The sequence below is a fragment of the Channa argus genome, chromosome 10 (genome assembly GCF_033026475.1).
Source record: "Channa argus isolate prfri chromosome 10, Channa argus male v1.0, whole genome shotgun sequence".
Classification (NCBI taxonomy): Eukaryota; Metazoa; Chordata; class Actinopteri; order Anabantiformes; family Channidae; genus Channa; species Channa argus.
This window is the reverse complement of record NC_090206.1, coordinates 24,844,658-24,865,888: the sequence shown is the minus strand read 5'-3', so window position 1 is coordinate 24,865,888 and position 21,231 is coordinate 24,844,658. Positions and strand designations below refer to the sequence as shown.

The 21,231-nt window shown below is 41.4% G+C and overlaps 2 protein-coding genes across 2 annotated transcripts; both read right to left on the bottom strand.

The window, feature by feature from the left end:
• Window positions 1–232: 232 nt before the first annotated feature.
• On the bottom strand, window positions 233–4,818 carry LOC137134213 (kelch-like protein 10). Its single transcript, XM_067518810.1, has 6 exons — window positions 4,805–4,818; window positions 3,793–3,915; window positions 2,990–3,473; window positions 1,439–2,056; window positions 787–936; window positions 233–610 (listed from the first exon to the last, which is right to left on the bottom strand). The coding sequence occupies exons 1-6, from the start codon at window positions 4,816–4,818 to the stop codon at window positions 233–235; spliced, it is 1,767 nt and encodes a 588-aa protein (XP_067374911.1).
• An 8,714-nt stretch (window positions 4,819–13,532) lies between these two features.
• LOC137134567 (kelch-like protein 10) lies at window positions 13,533–15,717 on the bottom strand. Its single transcript, XM_067519492.1, has 4 exons — window positions 15,286–15,717; window positions 14,547–15,164; window positions 14,138–14,287; window positions 13,533–13,961 (listed from the first exon to the last, which is right to left on the bottom strand). Exons 1-4 carry the CDS (start codon window positions 15,712–15,714, stop codon window positions 13,533–13,535), a joined length of 1,626 nt encoding a protein of 541 aa, XP_067375593.1. The 5' UTR covers window positions 15,715–15,717.
• Between the last annotated feature and the right edge of the window lie 5,514 nt (window positions 15,718–21,231).

Below are 21,231 nucleotides of genomic sequence, written 5' to 3'. Positions count from 1 at the left end.
TTTCTGTATATAATTTGGTATAGTTGCAGGACATTTTGTCCTATAAAGTTGTTTTCTTCAATGATGTGATTAAACCCACTCTCTGCAGGTGGGGCACAGCATCAGCTTACACAACATAAAACTTACAAGTTCTCAAAAACTTTTAATTCACAAATAAATTAATAAATCAATTTATGTTTATGTCTTGCCGTGGTGGAAAGTGTGAAGACTGTGGGGAAAAAGTGACTAGATGTTAGATGGTATCTACAGGCTCCTCCACCTCTTCCACCTCATCCACCTCATCCAAATGAAAAAGTGGCAGGCTGGCATGAGGGAAAGTGTATTCAGTCATGTTGGGGAGTCTGGGAACCACACAGCAACTTAAGGCACTACGGTAGATCTCCATACGACAGGCCTCAAACCACACATTCATTGTAACATCGTAGTATTCAACTTTATATGTGGTGGTTGCACCATTGAAGCCCCCAACAACAAAGAGAAGGTCATCGATCACCTCTATGCCAAAGTTGCTGCGGGGGGTCAACATGGAGGACGCTGCCTGCCAGGCATTGGTCTGGGGATTGTAGGCCTCAGCACTTTGCAGACGATTGTTTCCATCAAAGCCACCAACCTATGTGAGGAAAAGTAGAGAAAAAAGTCAGATGTTTAGCAGATGCAGCCAGTGTCCCAGTGCACGTATGTGTTCTTCATTAAACAAACTGGTGCTACTAAAAACTACTGCTGACCAAATCTGTCCCGTCACACTTTGTATGATACGTGGGTGTCAGCCGTGTTTCATATACTCACTGCGTAGACATGGTCTACATATGCAATGACTCCAATTCCACTGCGCCTGCTGTTCATTGGTGTGATCATTGTCCACTGGTTGGTATCTGGGTTGTAGTACTCAGCCGTCTCCAGGCACTGGTTGCCATTGAAACCACCACAAATGTAAATCTTAGGAGAAAATGAGCAACAGTAAGTGAAAGCAGAAACACTGGGACCATGACATAGTTTGCTAGAGAGAGTTTGAAAACTCATGTATTTCATTGCATTTCATTTTACAATGTCCCAGTTAGTACAGTTTCTTTGTCAGTATACTTGGCTACTAAATTCAAAAGAGGTTTTCTTCTACACTTTAATAATAAATAGGAATTTGTTTAACTCTCTAACTCTCTAATGATGGTTTTGAATATTGCTACTATCTCTAAAGTGGAGCAAAATATTGCAGCATAATAGTTGTTTTTCCTAAATTTGATCAAATTAAATCACCAGTTGGACAGGTATACTTTTTATACAAATTGTTTGTTTTTGCCATCCTATCACAAATACACTGTGTAACACTACCAAACATACATAAAGAAGGCAGACGGCTGCCTACTGAACCATATTTATGGGCTGATAGGAGCTGAGAAGTGATTATTGAATGGGTGCCCAGATGTTCTATCACTTCACTAACCTTGCTGTGGAGTGTTGTGCAGCTGGCGTCACTTCTATGTTCCTGCATTGGTGCAATAAGACTCCACTGATTGGTTTCAGGCCTGTAGCGCTCTGCATTACGAAGTCGAGTTTGTCCATCAAAGCCTCCCATGGCATAGATCCACCCATTCAGCACTGTGACACTCACATAGCAACGACGGCAGTGCATGGGTGCCGCCTCGTGCCAGGTGTGTGTACTCAGATCAAACCTGTGCACAGTATTGAAATGCTCCACCCCATCAAAGCCACCAACACAGTAGACGTACTCGTTGAGGAAGACGGCGCCGTGATAGGCACGAGGATGCATCAAATTGTTTGTGATGTTGACCCAGCAGTCAGTACGAACATTGTACACTTCAATGTCATCGCTTGGATTACCGCTGCTCCAGCCCCCAATGGCCAACAGGACGGCATCAGGAAGGCGAGGGCGGGCAAGGCGATAAGAGAGTTCGGATATTAAAGGACTGTTTCTGACCATGTGGCCTATGGTTTGTATGGCATCATTGGCAATTTCCAGACACTCGTTGTTGTTACTCACAAGCTTATTAGACAAAACAGTGTTTTTGACGTACTCCTCACTGGACAGGGCAAGCCGGACCTGCATAGAGACAAGAGGACACAATTTATGAACTTAACTTAATGTACCGTAGTAAAGTCAAGTATCCAGACAGCTCTGTTGCCATTTTGTAAATATTTTAAGTCGGGATTATTAGTTGCACAGAATTGTTAAAATGTTTTATGAGAAAGATTAGGTGTTTGTTTTTTTTTATTATCAACAAATTCATTAAAAAGACCAGAAGTAACTATGCAGTAGTCTGTCTGTCATCAATTTGTCCTACTAATACTTCAATTGAAAACAAACTTGACAACGGACAGAGAGATCAATGAGGAACTTGATCAGACTCAGCCTTTTAGTTCCAATACTATTATGTTGGTGATACCAGAGAACATAGATGAACACACTAAGTGCTGTAAAGTTAAATATGGGTTGTCTATAGTTTCCAGAATCAGATTTACCACATGGTATCATGTAGTCAAATCAACGGCTTTCAGCTTGTCCCTTTAGGAGCATGTTGATTTGGCATGTGCTCTCCCTGCTGCAACCCTCCCTTTTTTTAATCCGGGCTCAGGACCGGCACTATGGTCGCTCTTGGTGGCAGGGTGGGGCCACAGCTGGTGGGGTAGGATTGGAACCCGCTGCCTTCTGCATCCCAAACCCCAAGTAGCATTTTGTAATAACATATAGATTCACCTGCCTGTCTACATGAGATAAAAGCTAAAAGCATCAACAATAGTTGCAAAAAAAACTGAGTCTGAGCACAAACCAGAGCTAAAGGGAAACACTGTAAATCTTCCCACATTAACCAAGCTCCATGTGTGTAACCATCACCAAACTCAGCTGAACTGGTCTTGGAATTAACTTCCATTTGACAGATGTTACGGCATTGATCACACTGAAGCAGTCAGGATAACACCACCAGCAAAATGCTGAAGATGTAAATCTAGGCTAAATGCAGTGGCAGGACTGTACCTTAGACAAAAGCACCGCGATGTGACCTTCTCGTTCCTCAGGTAGGTGGGAGATCCAGCGAAGAATGGCCTCAAACACGGTGCTCTCCTTTTTCACATTGAGGTCATCTCTTTCAAGGATGTCAGTGAGTTCCTGCACAGAGAGCTGCAGGAACTCATCTTGGAAAACCACCTCCATAAAGTGATGTACAATATATCTGTGGGCCCGATGCCGCAGTTCAGGGCAGAAGCAGATGTTTGTGAACTGCCAGATGCTGACGCAGTTCTCTGGGCAGAGGTGCTCACTGAGGAAGTTGGAGCAGGTTTGCACAATCTCCACTACATTGAGCATATTAGCTGCTAACAGCAGGTCCTGTACATTGTCCTCAGTCACCATAACAGAGCCAGTGTATGCAAACTGGATGATGAGCTCCATCATTAGAGGAGACAGGTTGGACACATTAAAAACCTTCCTGTCTTCAGTTGACCAGCAGGTGAAAAGAGCTCTGAGGGTCAGGATAGAGGCACAGGAGAAGACTTTAAATGAATGTTGTACTTTTTATACTGATAATAATACTACGTGGGGACAGTCACACAGTATTATTGGTAGACATTTTATGTAGCCTGTCTTGTAAATTTTATTCTTTAATCATCAGGTTTTTAATAACTTTTCATGCTTTGTCCGTTGCTATGTGACAAACCTGGAATCAGGAATCATAAATCAGTGTAGTTCTGTTGACACTGTTGTTTCTTAGACTAAAGTCAATGACTGAAATAAACCTCAGCGTTTCAGCTTAGTCAGTGGAAATCATGAAATAAACTTACCGGAAGTACGGGCTGCAGTTACAGAGGATGATCTTGTGTATTTGAAATTCCACATCTTCAACTTTGACAATGGCATCACAAAGTTTTCCCTCTAGACGGAGTTCATTATATACTGAGGTAGAGCTGCCCTGGAGACTCATCTTGATGTTTTGACAACTTTTAATCAGTGTTGTCTCTAGGTTTGTTTAGGAGGTACATACTCAAAGCTCACTCTGGGATTCTGGAATGGAACCTTATTACATCACAATGACCAGTGGTAACTAGGTAACACAATAAATTTACTTTGGTACTGTACAAATTACTTTTACTCTACTCCATTTATTTAACAGTTTTTATTTTTATATAAATTATTGACACATACGAATAACTAGAAAAAGCATTTCCAAAAAGAAAATGCACTGTAAATGCTTCAGTGCTGGAAGGTTTTTCCGAGCAAAGTAAAAAAAAAAAACAGAAAGCTGAACTACAAAAATGTGTGTTTCCTTTCTGTGAGTGTGTAGTTATGTGTGTGTCCACTGTACACAGATTGCACCACAAAGTCATTTTACAATTTTCATGCTAAAAAAATTGAAAAATGTATCAAAAAGGCTTTTATTTTGAAGGTGTGTTTCGTGTGTGCGTGTGTGTCTGTGTGTCTGTGTGTTTGTCTACTGTATATCAGGTGGGAGAAAATCTGTCAGGGAAAGTTTTTGGACACAGCTCTGGGGTCACATGACGTTATTCACCTGTCTTTGTTACCAAGGCAACGACAGTATTCAGTCACTCACATAAGCTGAAAACAGGCTGTGAATTGCTCCGACTTTGCCTCAAAAAATGTACAAAATTTGTCCCAATTTGTTGACTGAACGCAGTGATGTACTTTAATAAAATTCATGCAGGGCAGGAATGTAGATGGCGATCAGTATGGCGTGAGAACTCTCTGGGCATATAGTAAGGACGGAGGGCCATCGCCAATAGTTCAACGTCTGGGCAACAGACTCTTTTTTTCAGAGTAATGGGACCAGTATGACACCACCTGCTGTTCATGTACATGACAAGGGCCCCTTCCTTCTTCTTTCCGCTCTCTCCTCCAATCCGCCTGCACTGTAATGATTTCAATTAAAACAACCTTTATTTATATAGTGCCAATTGGGGGTGGCTACAGCTCAGTTGGTAAGGCCACAGGGACCACAGGGTCAGTGGTTTGATCCCCTATATGTCAAAATGTCTGTGGGCAAGACACTACACCCCCAAAAGCCCATTCCCATTCAAATCTGTGCAGTGTCGCTCCAAGCCCGGTAGAAATTGGGGAGGGTTGTGTCAGGAAGGGCATGCAGTGTAAATAAAATACAATGATCGGATAATAATCTGCTGTGGGGACCCTGAACTCACGGGATAAGCCGAAAAGACTAATAATAATAATAATAATAATAATAATAATAATGATAATAATTTATATAGTTCCAATTCACAAGAAAGTCATCTCAAGGCACTTTACAGAATAAAGTTAAGACTATAAAGATGTATAGAGAGAACCCAACAATTCCCCCTTGAACAAGCCCTGAGCAACAGTGGAGAGGAAAAACTACCCTTAATGGAAAAAAACCTCCAGCAGAACCAGGCTCAGGGTGGGCGGCCATCTGCCTTGATCGGTTGGGTTCAGTGGAAAGCGAAGAGAGAAAAGAAAAAGAGCAACAAACAGCAACAACAAAACATCGGGCAGGTTGGTAGGACCAGTAGCTGCATACTGCATGCTCCAAAGTCCGGGGACACCTGCAGAAAGGGACAGAGAGAGGAAGACAGAGAAGGACAAAGACAACTACTGGAGAAAACACACAGAGTTAATGTCATTCAGTGGTCACAATTGTGGGGTGAGAGGAGAGAGGGACAAGAGGAGGAAAGGAGCTCAGTGCATCGGGGGGTGGGTCCCCCTGCAGTCTAAGCCTATAGCATCATAACTATAACTAAGTATAAGCTTTATTAAAGAGGAAGGTTTTAAGCCTGGACTTAAAAGTAGAGAGGGTGTCTGCTTCCTGAATCTGAACTGGGAGCTGGTTCCACAGGAGAGGAGCTTGATAGCTAAAGGCTCTACCTCCCATTTTACCTTTGGAAATTCTGGGAACCACAAGTAGGCCTGGATTCTGAGATCAAAGTGGTCTACTGGGATGATATGGTGCTATGAGGTCTTCTATATATGATGGAACTCGGTCGTACAGAGCTTTATATGTAAGAAACAGGGTTTTAAATTCTATTCTAGATTTTATTGGAAGCCAATGGAGAGAAGCTAGTGGAGGTATATATTTTGAGAGGCCTGAAGACCATCTTTGGTCATGGACAGAGTGGAGTCAGAGGGACAGCTGAAGGAGACCAGCATTTGGCCTATGTATTGAATCTGTTTTGAAACAAATTTGATTCCAACCCCACTCTCCCTGCCACCCTTTCTCTGCCCACATCACACACCTCCAGCCCAACGGATCCCACCACCATCCCCCGATCTTTTTCACCTTCAGAGTGTGTATGATGCTATAAGCTTGGGACACCTGGCTGGTGGCTGGGCCGCTCAAGGACCTTTACAGAGTTGTCCATTGGTCACCTCCCTGACTAAGGCCTTTGTCTCTCGATCGCTCAGTTTGGCTGGCTCTAGGTGGAGTCCTGGTGGTTCCAAACCTCTTCCATTTATGGATAATGGAGGCCACTGGGCTCATTGAGACCTTCCATTCTGCAAAAATATTTCTGTACCCTTCATAGGTTCTTTGCCTCAATACAATCTTGTCTCTGAGGTCTACAGACAATTCCTTCATGGTTTGGTTTGTGCTCTGACATGCACTGTTAACTGTGAACCTTATATAGACAGGTATATACTTTACCAAATAATGTCCAATCAACTGAATTTCCCACAGGTGGATTCTATTAAGTAGAAACATCTCAAGGATGAGCAATGGAAACAGGGTGCATGAGCTCAATTTTGAGTGTTGCCTCAAAGGCTATGAATCCTTATGTATCTGTTATTTTCTTTTATTTTTTTCAAACAACAATGACGATAATAAGGCTGTAACAACAAAATGTGGAAAAAGTTAAGTGCTCTGAATACTGTCTAGATGCACTGTACCATTTAAGACTGTATAAGCCAAGGAGTAAAACCAATACAAATCTGTCACCTTATACCTTATACTTCTGACTTTACATACACCAGCAGTTGTCATCTCCAGAAATTCTCTGATAACTGAGGATGAGAGGGATGAGGTCAGTCATAATGGACTTGAATTGGTATGAGCAGAACCGCCAATATCTTGAACATTGAGAGGGCCGACAGTTTAAATACCTGGGTGTTTACTTCAACCATAAATTGGACTGGTCCCACAACATTAATGCCCTGTACTAGAGTGGCCAGAGTTGCCTCCACCTTCTGAGGAGACTGAGGTCCTCTGGAGTGTGCAGGCCTCTGCTTTGTGTAGGACAGTGAATATTAATGAACACAAATACACGCTGTTGCCAGATTTAGCTAGAAGCTAATTTTCATCTGTAGTCCTCATTTTGTTTGGACCGGCACTTCACAGCTGGGGATGGGAATGGACTGTTACGAGTTCAGTGTCTTGCCCAGAGACACTTCGACATATACCCGGGAACGGGGATCGAACCACTGAACCTGCGGTCCGTGAACGACGCCCTTACCAACTGATAAAGTGCAGTATAAACAACAAAATACAAAGACAAAAAAACATTATTAACAATAAAACAAACGATATGGCAAGTTAACAGAGTCCAGTGTAGAAATGCTAATCTGGCTTCAGATATGTTTACAGGCTTGGTTGGTTTTTAGTAATGTTTGAGCTGTTTTTTGAAGCAGTGTATCAAGTGTGTATCACGAAGAATATTTGGAAGACTATTCCAAATCTAACAGCCTTTAATGATGTCTGAACTGCAGCTCACAGTCTTCTTCTTTTCCTTTCGGCTGCTCCCTTTCAGGGGTCGCCACAGCGAATCATGTGCCTCCATCTAACTCTGTCCTCTGCATCCTCTTCACTCACACCAACTAACTATATGTCCTCCCTCACTACATCCATAAATCTCCTCTTTGGTCTTCCTCTAGACCTCCTGCCTGGCAGCTCCAACCTCAGCATCCTTCTACCGATATATTCACAGTTTCTCCTCTGAACATGTCCAAACCACCTCAATCTGGCCTCTCTGACTTTATCTCCAAAACATCTAACATGAGCTGTCCCTCTGATGTACTCATTCCTGATCCTGTCCATCCTCGTCACTCCCAAAGAGAACCTCAACATCTTAAGCTCTGCAACCTCCAGCTCTGCCTCCTGTCTTTTCTTCAGTGCAACAGTCTCTAAGCCGAACAACATTGCTGGTCTCACCACCGTCTTGAACACCTTTCCTTTCATTCTCGCTGATACTCTTTTATCACACAACACACCTGACACTTTTCTCCACCCGTTCCAACCTGCCTGCACTCGCCTCTTCACCTCTTTTCCACACTCACCGTTGCTCTGAACCGTTGACCCTAAATACTTAAAGTCCTGCACCTTCTTCACCTCTGCTCCCTGTAACCTCACCGTTCCACCTGGGTCCCTCTCATTCACACACATGTATTCTGTCTTACTGCGGCTAAGCTTCATTCCTCTGTTTTCCAGAGCAGACCTCCACTTCTCTAGATTTTCCTCCACCTGCTCCCTGCTCTCACTACAAATAACAATGTCATCTGCAAACATCATAGTCCAGGGAGATTCTTGTCTAACCTCATCTGTCAGTCTGTCCATCACCAGAGCAAACAAGAAGGGGCTCAAAGCCGATCCTTGATGCAGACCCACCTCCACCTTGAACTCCTCTGTCACACCTACAGCACACCTCACCACTGTCTTACAGCTCTCATACATGTCCTGCACCACTCTAACATACTTCTCTGCCACTCCAGACGTCCTCATACAATACCACAGCTCCTCTCTCGGCACCCTGTCATACGCTTTTTCTAAATCTACGAAGACACAATGCAACTCCCTATGACCCTCTCTGTACTTCTCCATCAGCGTCCTCAAAGCAAATACTGCATCTGTTGTACTCTTTCTAGGCATGAAACCATATTGCTGCTCACAAATGTTCACCTCTGCCCTTAGCCGAGCTTCCACTACTCTTTCCCACAACTTCATTGTGTGACTCATCAGCTTTATTCCTCTGTAGTTGCCACAGCTCTGCGCATCTCCCTTGTTCTTAAAAATTGGTACCAGTACACTTTTCCTCCAGTCCTCTGGCATCCTCTCACTCTCCAAGATCTTGTTAAACAAACTAGTCAAAAACTCTACTGCCACCTCTCCTAGACACTTCCATACCTCCACAGGTATGTCATCAGGACCAACTGCCTTTCCACTCTTCATCCTCTTCAATGTCCTCCTCACTTCACTCTTACTAATCTTTGCTACTTCCTGCTTCACAACAGTCACCTCTTCTACTCTTCGTTCCCTTTCATTTTCCTCGTTCATCAACTCTTCAAAGTTCTCCTTCCATCTTCCCATCACACTCCGGGCACCTGTCAATACATTTCCATCCTTATCTTTAATCACCCTAACCTGCTGCACATCCTTTCTATCTCTATCTCTTTGTCTTGCCAACCTGTACAAATCCACCTCTCCCTCTTTAGTATCCAACCTAGCATACAAGTCCTCATATGCTCTTTGTTTGACCTTTGTCACCTCTACCTTCACCTTACGCTGTATCTCCCTGTACTCCTGTCTACTCTCTTCAGTCCTCTCAGTGTCCCACTTCTTCTTAGCTAACCTCTTTCTCTGTATACACTCCTGAACTGCCTCGTTCCACCACCAAGTCTCCTTGTCCGCTTTCCTCTTTCCAGATGACACACCGAGTACCCTCCTACCTGTCTCCCTGATCAAATTAGCTGTAGTAGTCCAGTCATCTGGAAGCACCTCCAAACCACCCAGAGTCTGTCTCAGCTCCTCCCTGAAAACTAAACGACATTCTTCCTTTTTCAACTTCCACCACTTCGTCCTCTGCTCTGCCTTAGTCCTCCTTATCTTCCTCACCACCAGCATCATTTTGCACACCACCATCCTGTGTTGTCTGGCTACACTCTCCCCTACCAATGCTTTACAGTCACTGATCTCTTTCAGATTACAACGTCTACATAAGATGTAGTCTACCTGAGTGCTTCTCCCTCCGCTCTTGTACGTCACCCTATGTTCCTGCCTCTTCTGAAAGAAAGTGTTTACTACAGCCATTTCCATTCTCTTTGCAAAGTCAACCACCATCTGACCTTCTGCGTTCCTGTCCTGAACACCAAACCTGCCCATAACAGTCTCATCACCTCTGTTCCCTTCACCTACATGCCCATTGAAATCTGCACCAATGACAACTCTCTCACCTCTGGGGATGCTCTGCATCACTTCATCTAACTCACTCCAGAATTTCTCCTTCTCTTCTAACTCACATCCTACCTGTGGGGCATAACCACTCACAACATTGAACATCACCCCTTCAACTTCCAGCTTCAGGCTCATCAACCTGTCTGATACTCTTTTCACCTCTAGAACATTCCTCACAAAATCCTCTTTCAATATAACTCCTACTCCATTTCTCTTACTATCTGACCCATGGTAAAACAACTTGAACCCTGCTCCTAAGCTTCTAGCCTTGCTACCTTTCCACCTGGTCTCCTGGACACACAGTATGTCCACCTTCCTTCTCTGCATCATGTCGATCAACTCCCTAGCCTTCCCTGTCATAGTACCAACATTCAAAGTCCCTACTGTCAGTCCTACATTCTTAGCTTTCCTCTTCTCTCTCTGCCTACGAACACACCTTCCTCCTCTTCTTCTTCGTCTTCGACCAACAGTAGTCCAATTTCCACCGGTACCCTGTAGGTCAACAGCACCGGTGGCGGTCGTTGTTAACCCGGGCCCCGACCGATCCGGTATGGAAGCCTTTGTCACGATTCGCATGTTTGATTTGGCATGTGTTTTACGTCGGATGCCCTTCCTGCCACAACCCTCTGCATTTATCCAGACTTGGGACTGGCACAAGAAGACACTGGCTTGTGCCCCCTTGCGGTTGCATTGAACTGCACCTCACAGTCTCCTCTGGATATTGACCTAGTACTAAAAGTATTGTCTCTCCGTCTAATAAACTCTTTCAGAGAGGGGACCAGGCCGTTAGTAGTAGTACTGTGATACCCCAGTAATTGGCACACACCACCCTTTTCAAAAATGGGAACTACCATCCCAGTTTGCCACTTCCCAGGCACTGTACCGGTCCTCCATGCAACACTGAAGAGGCGCGTCAACCAGGACAACCCGACAATGTTCAGAGCTTCAGAGCACCAACTACCTTCTGGCCACATCTTAGAGTGTCCACTTCCACAACATTGTCGACTCAGATTCCATGTCCCCTGGATAAGATCCCTTTTTCATTTTAAGATTCTTTATTTTGTAGTATGATATTTAGAAGTTTATATTATGCCAACTTATTTAACTGTATATTGAAAACTGGTTTGCATATTTGTAATTGTTTACATTTATTGTTATCTGAATGTTTAGTAATTTAGGTTTTTATTTAATTTCATGTAACTTATATTTTGAAAAAAATAAATTTAATTTTGCTATTTCTTTGTGGTGTTAGATGACTTATACAATGGCACTGAGTGCTTATTGTATGGGCCCCAACAGAGCTGCTCAACAAGGGAATTTCCTGATGTGAGATCAGTAAAGTTTAATGCACAATTTATTCATCACTTTGTTGATGCACCGTAAATTCTGATTAGTTAACCTTCCTTTTAAAGAAGCGTGCAAACTGATTACACTGAAAAACCAAGTAAAGTGGAACAGGAATGTATTTTTACTTAAATATGCTTATTTTTAAGGTTGGGCCCAAAAACATGCCAGACACAATCACTCAGTTAAAGGAGTTTTAATAAGAGAATTAGTTGGCAAAGCAGAATAGAGATGTAATGGGTCCTCTGTCTCACTAGCTGGTGGTGTTCTCCAGTCTTTCAGAGAGCATAATTGGGTGATTAGGTCAGCTATGAACTATGGGACTTTGAGTATAGAATGAGCAAGACTTACTCACGTGAATGAAGTGGAGAGTCTGGAGGAGAGGAAGGTGGATATGGGGGAGAATGTATGTTCTCACAAGTAGCAGAGACCCTGTGTCACTGTGGTGATGATTGACAACACGAGGCTTGAAAACAGTGGTGGGGAATTTACAGGGGAAGGTGTGGTGGTCTGGATCTCTAATACAGAGCAGACCTGATAGTGAGTACATGGGTCGCAGTGAGGGCTGGTATCCGTTCCCCATTGGGACACAGTTATTCATCTAGGTGCACAGAGACAGTGATGGAGAGTCCTGGAAAGTGGGCAGTTCACAAAGGACAGGATCCCTTCAATATAGATCAGGCCTGAATTAATTCCTAATCACACCTGGTTCCTGATAACATAGACACATGAAGAGAAAAGAGAAAAAAGAAAAGACCGCCAACAGGGTGATCACCTCAACAGCTCCCGCTTACCTCAACTCCCTCATTCACGTCCAGTGCGGTCTGCCAAAGAACAACGTCAGGTGGTCGTCTTCAGTGCAATGATCCCACGATGGTGGAACGAGCTACCAAGCTCTGCACGCTCAGAAACTCACTCCAAATATTCAAAAAACTGCTGAAAACAGAACTCTTCCCCACCTTCCTATGCACTTAAATCTATAAAAAAAAAAAAAAAAACAACAAAAAAAAACTGTCTTTCTGATCCTTCTTGCATGAACTGTAAACACTTTTCTGATAGGACTTTGCTTTGAAGTTTTCTCCTTGACTTACATTTTTGCTGCCTTGTACCTCACTTGTAAGTCGCTTTGGATAAAAGCAAATGACTAACTGTAAACTGTAAATCTGTGTGGATGCAGCAATACTCGGTATCCTTAGCGTCATACAAAAAGTCATTAACAGAGAGATAATGAGAATGGTCACTCACAAAACTCACAAAAAGATGGCAGCAGCATCAGGTCGTTAATGCAGCATGCTCATAGCCGAGGATGTATGAGCGGCTGGACATTTGCAGTGAGATCGCAGACAATCTGGCAGCTTGGTATGGAAACTGAGGTGGTGTAAAGACAAGAGAGTGACAGCAGGTAAAACTGATGACTGGTGATTAGTATGCGATGTGAACGTGATGGGACCAAACAGAAAGTGACGACAAAATAAAAGCCTGAAGGAGGTAAAGAGTTAGCGACCATGTACTACAATTTACTTTACAGAACTGTGCAAAGGACACACTTATTTAAGTTGGACCAACTAACCTGAGTCGTTTAGTAAACTAAACATTTACTTGCAGTAATGCACTTTCGAAAAACTTTTATCCTCCCTCCACCCTTAGTAAATGTCAGAAAAAGACTTTCAAAGAGCAGAAAAAAGTCAATGGTCAATAACATTTTGGTTTATGAATTGCACCAGGATGCTTTGTCCCCATTAATACTTACCTTCATGACCTTGTTAATACCTGCATAAATATTTCCTGGCAGACTAAGCAGCTTTTTGTAAATTGCTGCCTCCCACTGGTTAAGTAGTGTCATTTGTTGCTACTGTACTTGATTGTTTTAAGTTAGATTCATTAAAAAACAAACAGTAAAGGCTTTTTTTTTACCCTGCAATTACGTCTAACTTGAAAAAAACTATTAAAAGTGCATTTGTTGAAAACTGACAAAATTTAACAAAAAAAAAAAACGTGGAAAAGTGGGAAAGACTAGAAAAAAGTGCCCAGGTTTTAGATGACATTCACAGCTTCCTCCGCCTCTTCCTCTTCCATCTCATCCATCTCATCCACCTCATCCATCTCATCCACCTCATCCCCCTCATCCAACTCATCCAAATGAAAAAGTGGCAGGCTGACACGAGGGAAAGTGTATTCAGTCATGTTGGGGTATCTGGGAACCACACAGCAACTTAAGGCACTACGGTAGATCTCCATACGACAGGCCTCAAACCACACATTCATTTTAACGTCGTAGTATTCAACATTATAGGTGGTGGTTGCACCATTGAAGCCCCCAACAACAAAGAGAAGGTCATCGATCACCTCAATGCCAAAGTTGCTGCGGGGGGTCAACATGGAGGACGCTGCCTGCCAGGCATTGGTCTGGGGATTGTAGGCCTCAGCACTTTGCAGACGACTGTTTCCATCAAAGCCACCAACCTATGTGAGGAAAAGTAGAGAAAAAAGTCAGATGTTTAGCAGATGCAGCCAGTGTCCCAGTGCACGTATGTGTTCTTCATTAAACAAACTGCTGCTACTAAAAACTACTGCTGACCAAATCTGTCCCGTCACACTTTGTATGATACGTGGGTGTCAGCCGTGTTTCATATACTCACTGCGTAGACATGGTCTACATATGCAATGACTCCAATTCCACTGCGCCTGCTGTTCATTGGTGTGATCATTGTCCACTGGTTGGTATCTGGGTTGTAGTACTCAGCCGTCTCCAGGCACTGGTTGCCATTGAAACCACCACAAATGTAAATCTTAAGAGAAAATGAGCATCGGTAAGTGAAATCATTTATACTTAATAAATACGAATTTATTAATACTAATACTGAGACTTATATACTAATATATAAGTTATTTGTTTGTTTTTGCCATCCTATCACAAATACACTGTGTAACACTACCAAACATACATAAAGAAGGCAGACGGCTGCCTACTGAACCATATTTATGGGCTGATAGGAGCTGAGAAGCGATTATTGAATGGGTGCCCAGATGTTCTATCACTTCACTAACCTTGCTGTGGAGTGTTGTGCAGCTGGCGTCACTCCTCTGCTCCAGCATTGGTGCAATAAGACTCCACTGATTGGTTTCAGGCCTGTAGCGCTCTGCAGTACGGAGTCGAGTTTGTCCATCAAAGCCTCCCATGGCATAGATCCACCCATTCAGCACTGTGACACTCACATAGCAACGACGGCAGTGCATGGGTGCCGCCTCGTGCCAGGTGTGTGTACTCAGATCAAACCTGTGCACAGTATTGAAATGCTCCACCCCATCAAAGCCACCAACACAGTAGACGTACTGGTTGAGGAAGACGGTACCGTGATAGGCACGAGGATGCATCAAATTGTTTGTAGTGTTGATCCACCAGTCAGTACGAACATTGTACACTTCAACTTCATCACTTGGATTAATGCCGCTCCAGCCCCCAATGGCCAACAGGACGGCATCAGGAAGGCGAGGGCGGGCGAGGCGATAAGAGAGATTGGATTCCAAAGGGGTGTTTGTGACCATGTGGCCTATGGTTTGCATGGCATCATTAGCAATTTCCAGACACTCGTTGTTGTTACTCACAAGCTTATTAGACATAACTGTGTTTTTGATGTACTCCTCACTTGACAGGGCAAGCCGGACCTGCATAGAGACAAGAGGACACAATTTATGAACTTAACTTAATGTACCGTAGTAAAGTCAAGTATCCAGACAACTCTGTTGTTTAGTATGTTGCCAACTAAATGCAGTGGCAGGACTGTACCTTAGACAAAAGCACCGCGATGTGACCTTCTCGTTCCTCAGGTAGGTGGGAGATCCAGCGAAGAATGGCCTCAAACACGGTGCTCTCCTTTTTCACATTGAGGTCATCTCTTTCAAGGATGTCAGTGAGTTCCTGCACAGAGAGCTGCAGGAACTCATCTTGGAAAACCACCTCCATAAAGTGATGTACAATATATCTGTGGGCCCGATGCCGCAGTTCAGGGCAGAAGCAGATGTTTGTGAACTGCCAGATGCTGACGCAGTTCTCTGGGCAGAGGTGCTCACTGAGGAAGTTGGAGCAGGTTTGCACAATCTCCACTACATTGAGCATATCAGCTGCTAACAGCAGGTCCTGTACATTGTCCTCAGTCACCATAACAGAGCCAGTGTATGCAAACTGGATGATGAGCTCCATCATGTGAGGAGACATGTTGGACACATTATAAACCTTCCTGTCTTCAGTTGACCAGCAGGTAAAAAGAGCTCTGAGGGTCAGGATAGAGGCACAGGAGAAGACTTTAAATGAATGTTTTACTTTTTATACTGATAATAATACTGGAATTAACTTCCATTTGACAGATGTTACGGCATTGATTACACTGAAGCAGTCAGGATAAATGCTGGTGGTGTTATCACCAGCATGTTACTGATAATAATACAGTCACACAGACATTTTATGTAGCCTGTCTTGTAAATGTTATTCTTTTTAATCATCAGGTTTTTAATAACTTTTCTTGCTTTGTTCATTGCTATGTGACAAACCTGTTTTCAGGAATGTTCTATGAATCAGTGTAGTTCTGTTGACACTGTTGTTTCTTAGACTAAAGTCAATGACTGAAACAAACCTCAGCGTTTCGGCTTAGTCAGTGGAAATCATGAAATAAACTTACCGGAAGTACGGGCTGCAGTTACAGAGGATGATCTTGTGTATTTGAAATTCAACATCGTCAACTTTGACAATGGCATCACAAAGTTTTCCCTCTAGACGGAGTTCATTATATACCGAGGTATAGCTGCCCCGGCTGCACATCTTGTTTTGACAAATTTCTCACAGAATTTACTCCAGGTTTGTTTAGGAGTTAGATACTCAAAGCTCCCTCTGGGATTCTAGAATGGAACCTTATTACATCACAATGACCAGTGGTAACTAGGCAACTGAGGAAATTTACAGTGGTACAGTACCAATTACATTTACTCCATTTATGTGACAGCTTTTATTATTGATTTATTATTATTTTAGAGGCAAGATTAATTAATAAATCATCATGTATTATTGAGGATAAAATAACTTTTAGTACATAAAAACAACTTCACAATTAAGCTATAGCTGAAGTAAGTTTTTAACATCATCAACTTCAATGCTGTTTAAAATACATTGATTTCTCTGTAGAGATGTGTTATTTCTCATTTGGCCTTTGTTTAAGGTGCATTAGACTGAAAATATTTACTAAATAAACTAAACTAAGTGAACCTAAATAATTGTACATACAATACTATATTTATTATGTTCTATGAATTATTATAAATCTTAAATATTAATTAAAATTAATTATCACTCTATGTGGAAAAAATATTACTTCAAACTACATGTATATATTTCTTTATATTTAACCCAACGTATGTCGTCTGAGAGTTGAAATTAGACAGGACTGTACCTCTCAACCAATTCAATCTGTTGTTTTTAGGCTTGTAGGTAGTAAGCAGGAACCTTATAGTGGGCTCAGAAAGTCCTTATCGTGCATGTGCACAACAGTGTTGTTTGGTTTTGGCACAATGAAAATCACACTTTCGGTTAGAAAATCATTTTGTGGATTCAAATAGAAACAACACTGACTAATACTAATTCAAACTGGCCACAAATGGCTGTCTTTGTCTCAACTCCTCCTGCTCCCTTAAAACACAGGCAACTGAATTTCATGAAATATGTCACCAAATGCAACTCTGGCACATGCCACATTTACTATGTGTAAATGTTGCAAAATTACCAAATCTTTAGTTACTTACAGTAAGTAAAAAAAAAAAAAAACCTGCCTGACTAAATACAAATAAAACATTTGTTTAAAGATAAAAACATCTTAGCAGAACATTTGCAACATATTTACAGAAAGCATCAGTAAATTTGTTATGTGCTCGAGCCTTCAAACTCAGCATCAATCAGGAGAAATTGTTTTGCAAATTTTACTCTGCACTGAAACGGAAATTTCAGATTTCTTCTTTATACTTTGTGCCTCTCTTTTGACAATATTTCCCTGTGTGAAGTCATGGAAGCATATTAGTGATTAACTGGTGATTTGACTACACAATCCTCTGAGTGTGATTGTTAAATCTCAGATTTTTTTATTCAATAGGGAGAAACAAAGAAACTGGAGAAGAGCAGAAATGCATGTCACTGTGTAGAAGGGTCTTCACTGGAATCTAAATTGCCTCTACATAGCTTGATAGCAAAATATAGAAAATAAATGACATTCCTTGCATTATTTAAATGGTAAAAATCTGTATTGCTCTATAATCCATGCAGAAATCTATCTGCACTTTCCACATCAAACTGTTTTTTAAATTTTTCCCCACTGACCTTTTCTCTGTGCTACTGTAAATGTTTTACTCATCTTTTGATCATCTGTGAATGAAGCTGAAACATTCACAGTAAATGTTATTCTAATCTTTATTTTCATTGTTATTCTGACCTCCGTCTACCGTAGATTTTTTGCAGCATACTTTCAGCTCGAAACACTATTCAAACATCAAAACATTCAGCTTATAAAGGACTTTAGTACTTTATACGGCATTTTAAATATCTTATAGTTCATAAGCTTTTTATACTTTTCAAAATTATAGCTTTGATGACATTGATGACATAATCAGTGACATCAGATGCAATTTCTCTTTGGAAATGCTTTTTCTAGTTATTGTTCTGATATCTTTTATACTTCTCAAAGCACTCAGCTTTTTTCAGCAACTTTCTCTCATTCAAATGAATGGAGAGACCCTTCAGCTCCTCCTCAGTTTTGTCCTGTTTCAGCTTTAACTATACGGGCATACTTCAGCCCAGAGGGACCATTCAAGCTTTCAGCAAATCCCAAGACTTTCAGTTATTAGTCTTGTTTTCCAATTTTTAATATCTTACCTAATATATCGGTTTTTGAATATTCAGAACTTTAGTTTGAGGTACTTTCTAGTGAATTTTCAACTTCTCCATTAGCGTGTACGGCAGAATGTTGGCCCAGGTAGAGCGGAGGACATTACACACAGTCTGGGCAAGACACTAAACCCCTAACAGCCCATTCTAATCCCCAGCTGTGCAGTGCTGGTCCAAGCCCGGTAGAAATTGGGGAGGGTTGTGTCAGAAAGGGCATCGAGCTTCAGTACCACTCACTCGTCAGTTCATTAGGTACCTCAAGCTACACCAAAATCAGCCAAATCTAACAGTCTGTCTATAAGACCTCCATCATGCAGATGTACAATGTATAATATTTATGGAAGATGTAGCTGTGAGTGTTGAACCGCATACTCTGATTCTGATAATCTGATAATCATCTAGACATAATAATAGAAAGACATATCAGTATAATACATAGCTTAGACTGCTTACTGAACAAGAACAAGAACAAGAGGGACAAGAAACTGGACCTTTGCCACGAATCAGTGGATACTGGTTTTTAGTACGAAGGAGTAAAACCAGACGTTTTAAGAACAGCTTTGTTCCTTCCGCTATTATATTGTTGAACCAGCAGTAATTTCTGCAAATCTTTCTTTTATTTTCCTTAATGGAGTTTTTACCAACTTACTTAAACTGTAAGCAATGCAAAACCAGTGACAGAGTAAACCTGACAAAATGACACGTACCTCAAATATTTAAATGTAGCCCAATACAGTCTCAAAAAAATGGTTGAATCCACTAGCATTTTAAAATATGGAATTATCTCATTTTAATACTAGGGTTGAGTTCGCACTGTGAAAGTCGGCTGCATTCTCAGGACTGAATTAGCCAGGACTGTGGCAACATCCATTCAAACGGACAACTTCAGCAACTTTTCTACTAGCAATAGCTGATTTTAATGTTATATGATGTGGCCAAAACCCCTCAGCTTAAAGTAACGTCAGCGTTAACCCACAATACAGTTTACGTTAGCAAGAGCCAAGCTAACAGTGCTAACGGCCACTTGGATTATAATTAAAGTTACAAGAGACAATATACAGAATAGCACTTCAAATGTTCTTACCTTAGCTGCCACCACTAACAATGCCGCCATTTTCTTTTAAATATAAAAATGCTATGAGTGAAACCTGACACTAGAAGCTCAGCTCAGCTCAGCTCAGCTCAGCTAACAGCACATACTGACCAGCTTCAGGCTTGTGAGCTGCTGAGATTAGCATCACAGTCAGCAGCCAGCTCCTCGCATCTCAGAAAATGTCGGAGCAAATTTCGACAGTCTGAGCACATAATCTAAAACCTAAATAGGCACAAAGTGGCATAACAACAGAATTAGAAACAGCTTTGAGCCTGTCCCATGGTCCAGTGTAAATTCAACTGTTCCCTGCCCCGACAATGCATTGCTGCTTACAGTAATATGCTAGATTATTAAAATACACGGCCGTTACAGTATAATCTCAATGTAGAGTTTACAGCAATTTGTTACAGTGCGGTTATACAACCCAGGATTTACTTGTTGAAAGACTCCATATGTTGTAATTAGGCACAAAGATGTCCGGGCCCGGTGTCAGCACTAAACTCTTAGGGTGTGTAAAAAATCAAAAATGTTTTGCTTCAGAAATTCGTTAGGATGACATTACATATCATAAGACTTTAAGGAAGCGTGCGGGAGCATCACATGGTTGATTTCAACAACAGCAATAGCAGTGTAGGTTTACACAGGAACTGAAATAGTTCCCTGTGCTTTGTTGGCCCATGCAAGACATTTTAAAATGTATCTTTTAACAACCTATATTTCCACACAAGACTAAGTTCTTTTTAAATTTATATTGTTAATCAGCTCAGACGGCAAAATTACTTTGAGATTTCTGTCTTTAAAAAAATGTATACTTAGCTTTAATATAGTCTATAAACTAGTGACATGCAGCTTCTGCAGAACTATTGTAAATCAAGGGTAAATTATGAAGAGTCTTAAAATTTTAAAATGCTTTTGCTACTGTTGCTTCTGGATAAAATGAATACTAGAGAAACCCAGTCACTGCACAAATTTGAAAAAAATTTAAGACTATATTTTCTTTGGCTTTCATTTGATTTTTTGGGAGTTGGTGAGGCTATTGCTTTGAATTCTCCTTTTTTACAGATTGTCTGTGATCTTGTAAATAATTTGTACTGGATTTGCAGCAGATTCCACTGAAAATATTCATGTTTCATAGTTCAAAATTCAAAAAAACTTTAGCAATCTTAAAATTTCTTGGCATTATTACTGCTGCTCTATGCTCTATAAGAAAGACAAGAACAGACCCAGAAGAAGAACAATGAACAAAAGCAAAAGACATCTATAGTCACCAAAAATAAAATAACATAAACCAAAAGTAAAAAAAAAAAAAAGATATTTACATGCTGTGCAATGAATGACTGAACAGTAATAACCGGATTCAAATGATGATTGTCAAGAATTGGATGCAAGGATTGAAGGTAAATACACAGCTGCCTTGAGCTTGTTCAAAGGAAAATTGTTTTCTTTACATATTTGTATTTTCTTCCCTTTATTCTTAAAAGTGCCTTGAGATGACTTTATAAAATAAAGTTAATTTAAAGTGACTCTGTCTTAACAGGCACAAAACAGCTGAAACAATGACTCAAAATTACACACACTCACAGCATAATAATACTGCACCACAGTCCTGAACTGCTTTCAGGACACAGTAGTAGGACTCCTTAACAGCCCAAATTGTGTGGGCAATGTGTATGTGTGTAGACACACACATTAACTGTGTTGGTTTTAATGACGTCTGC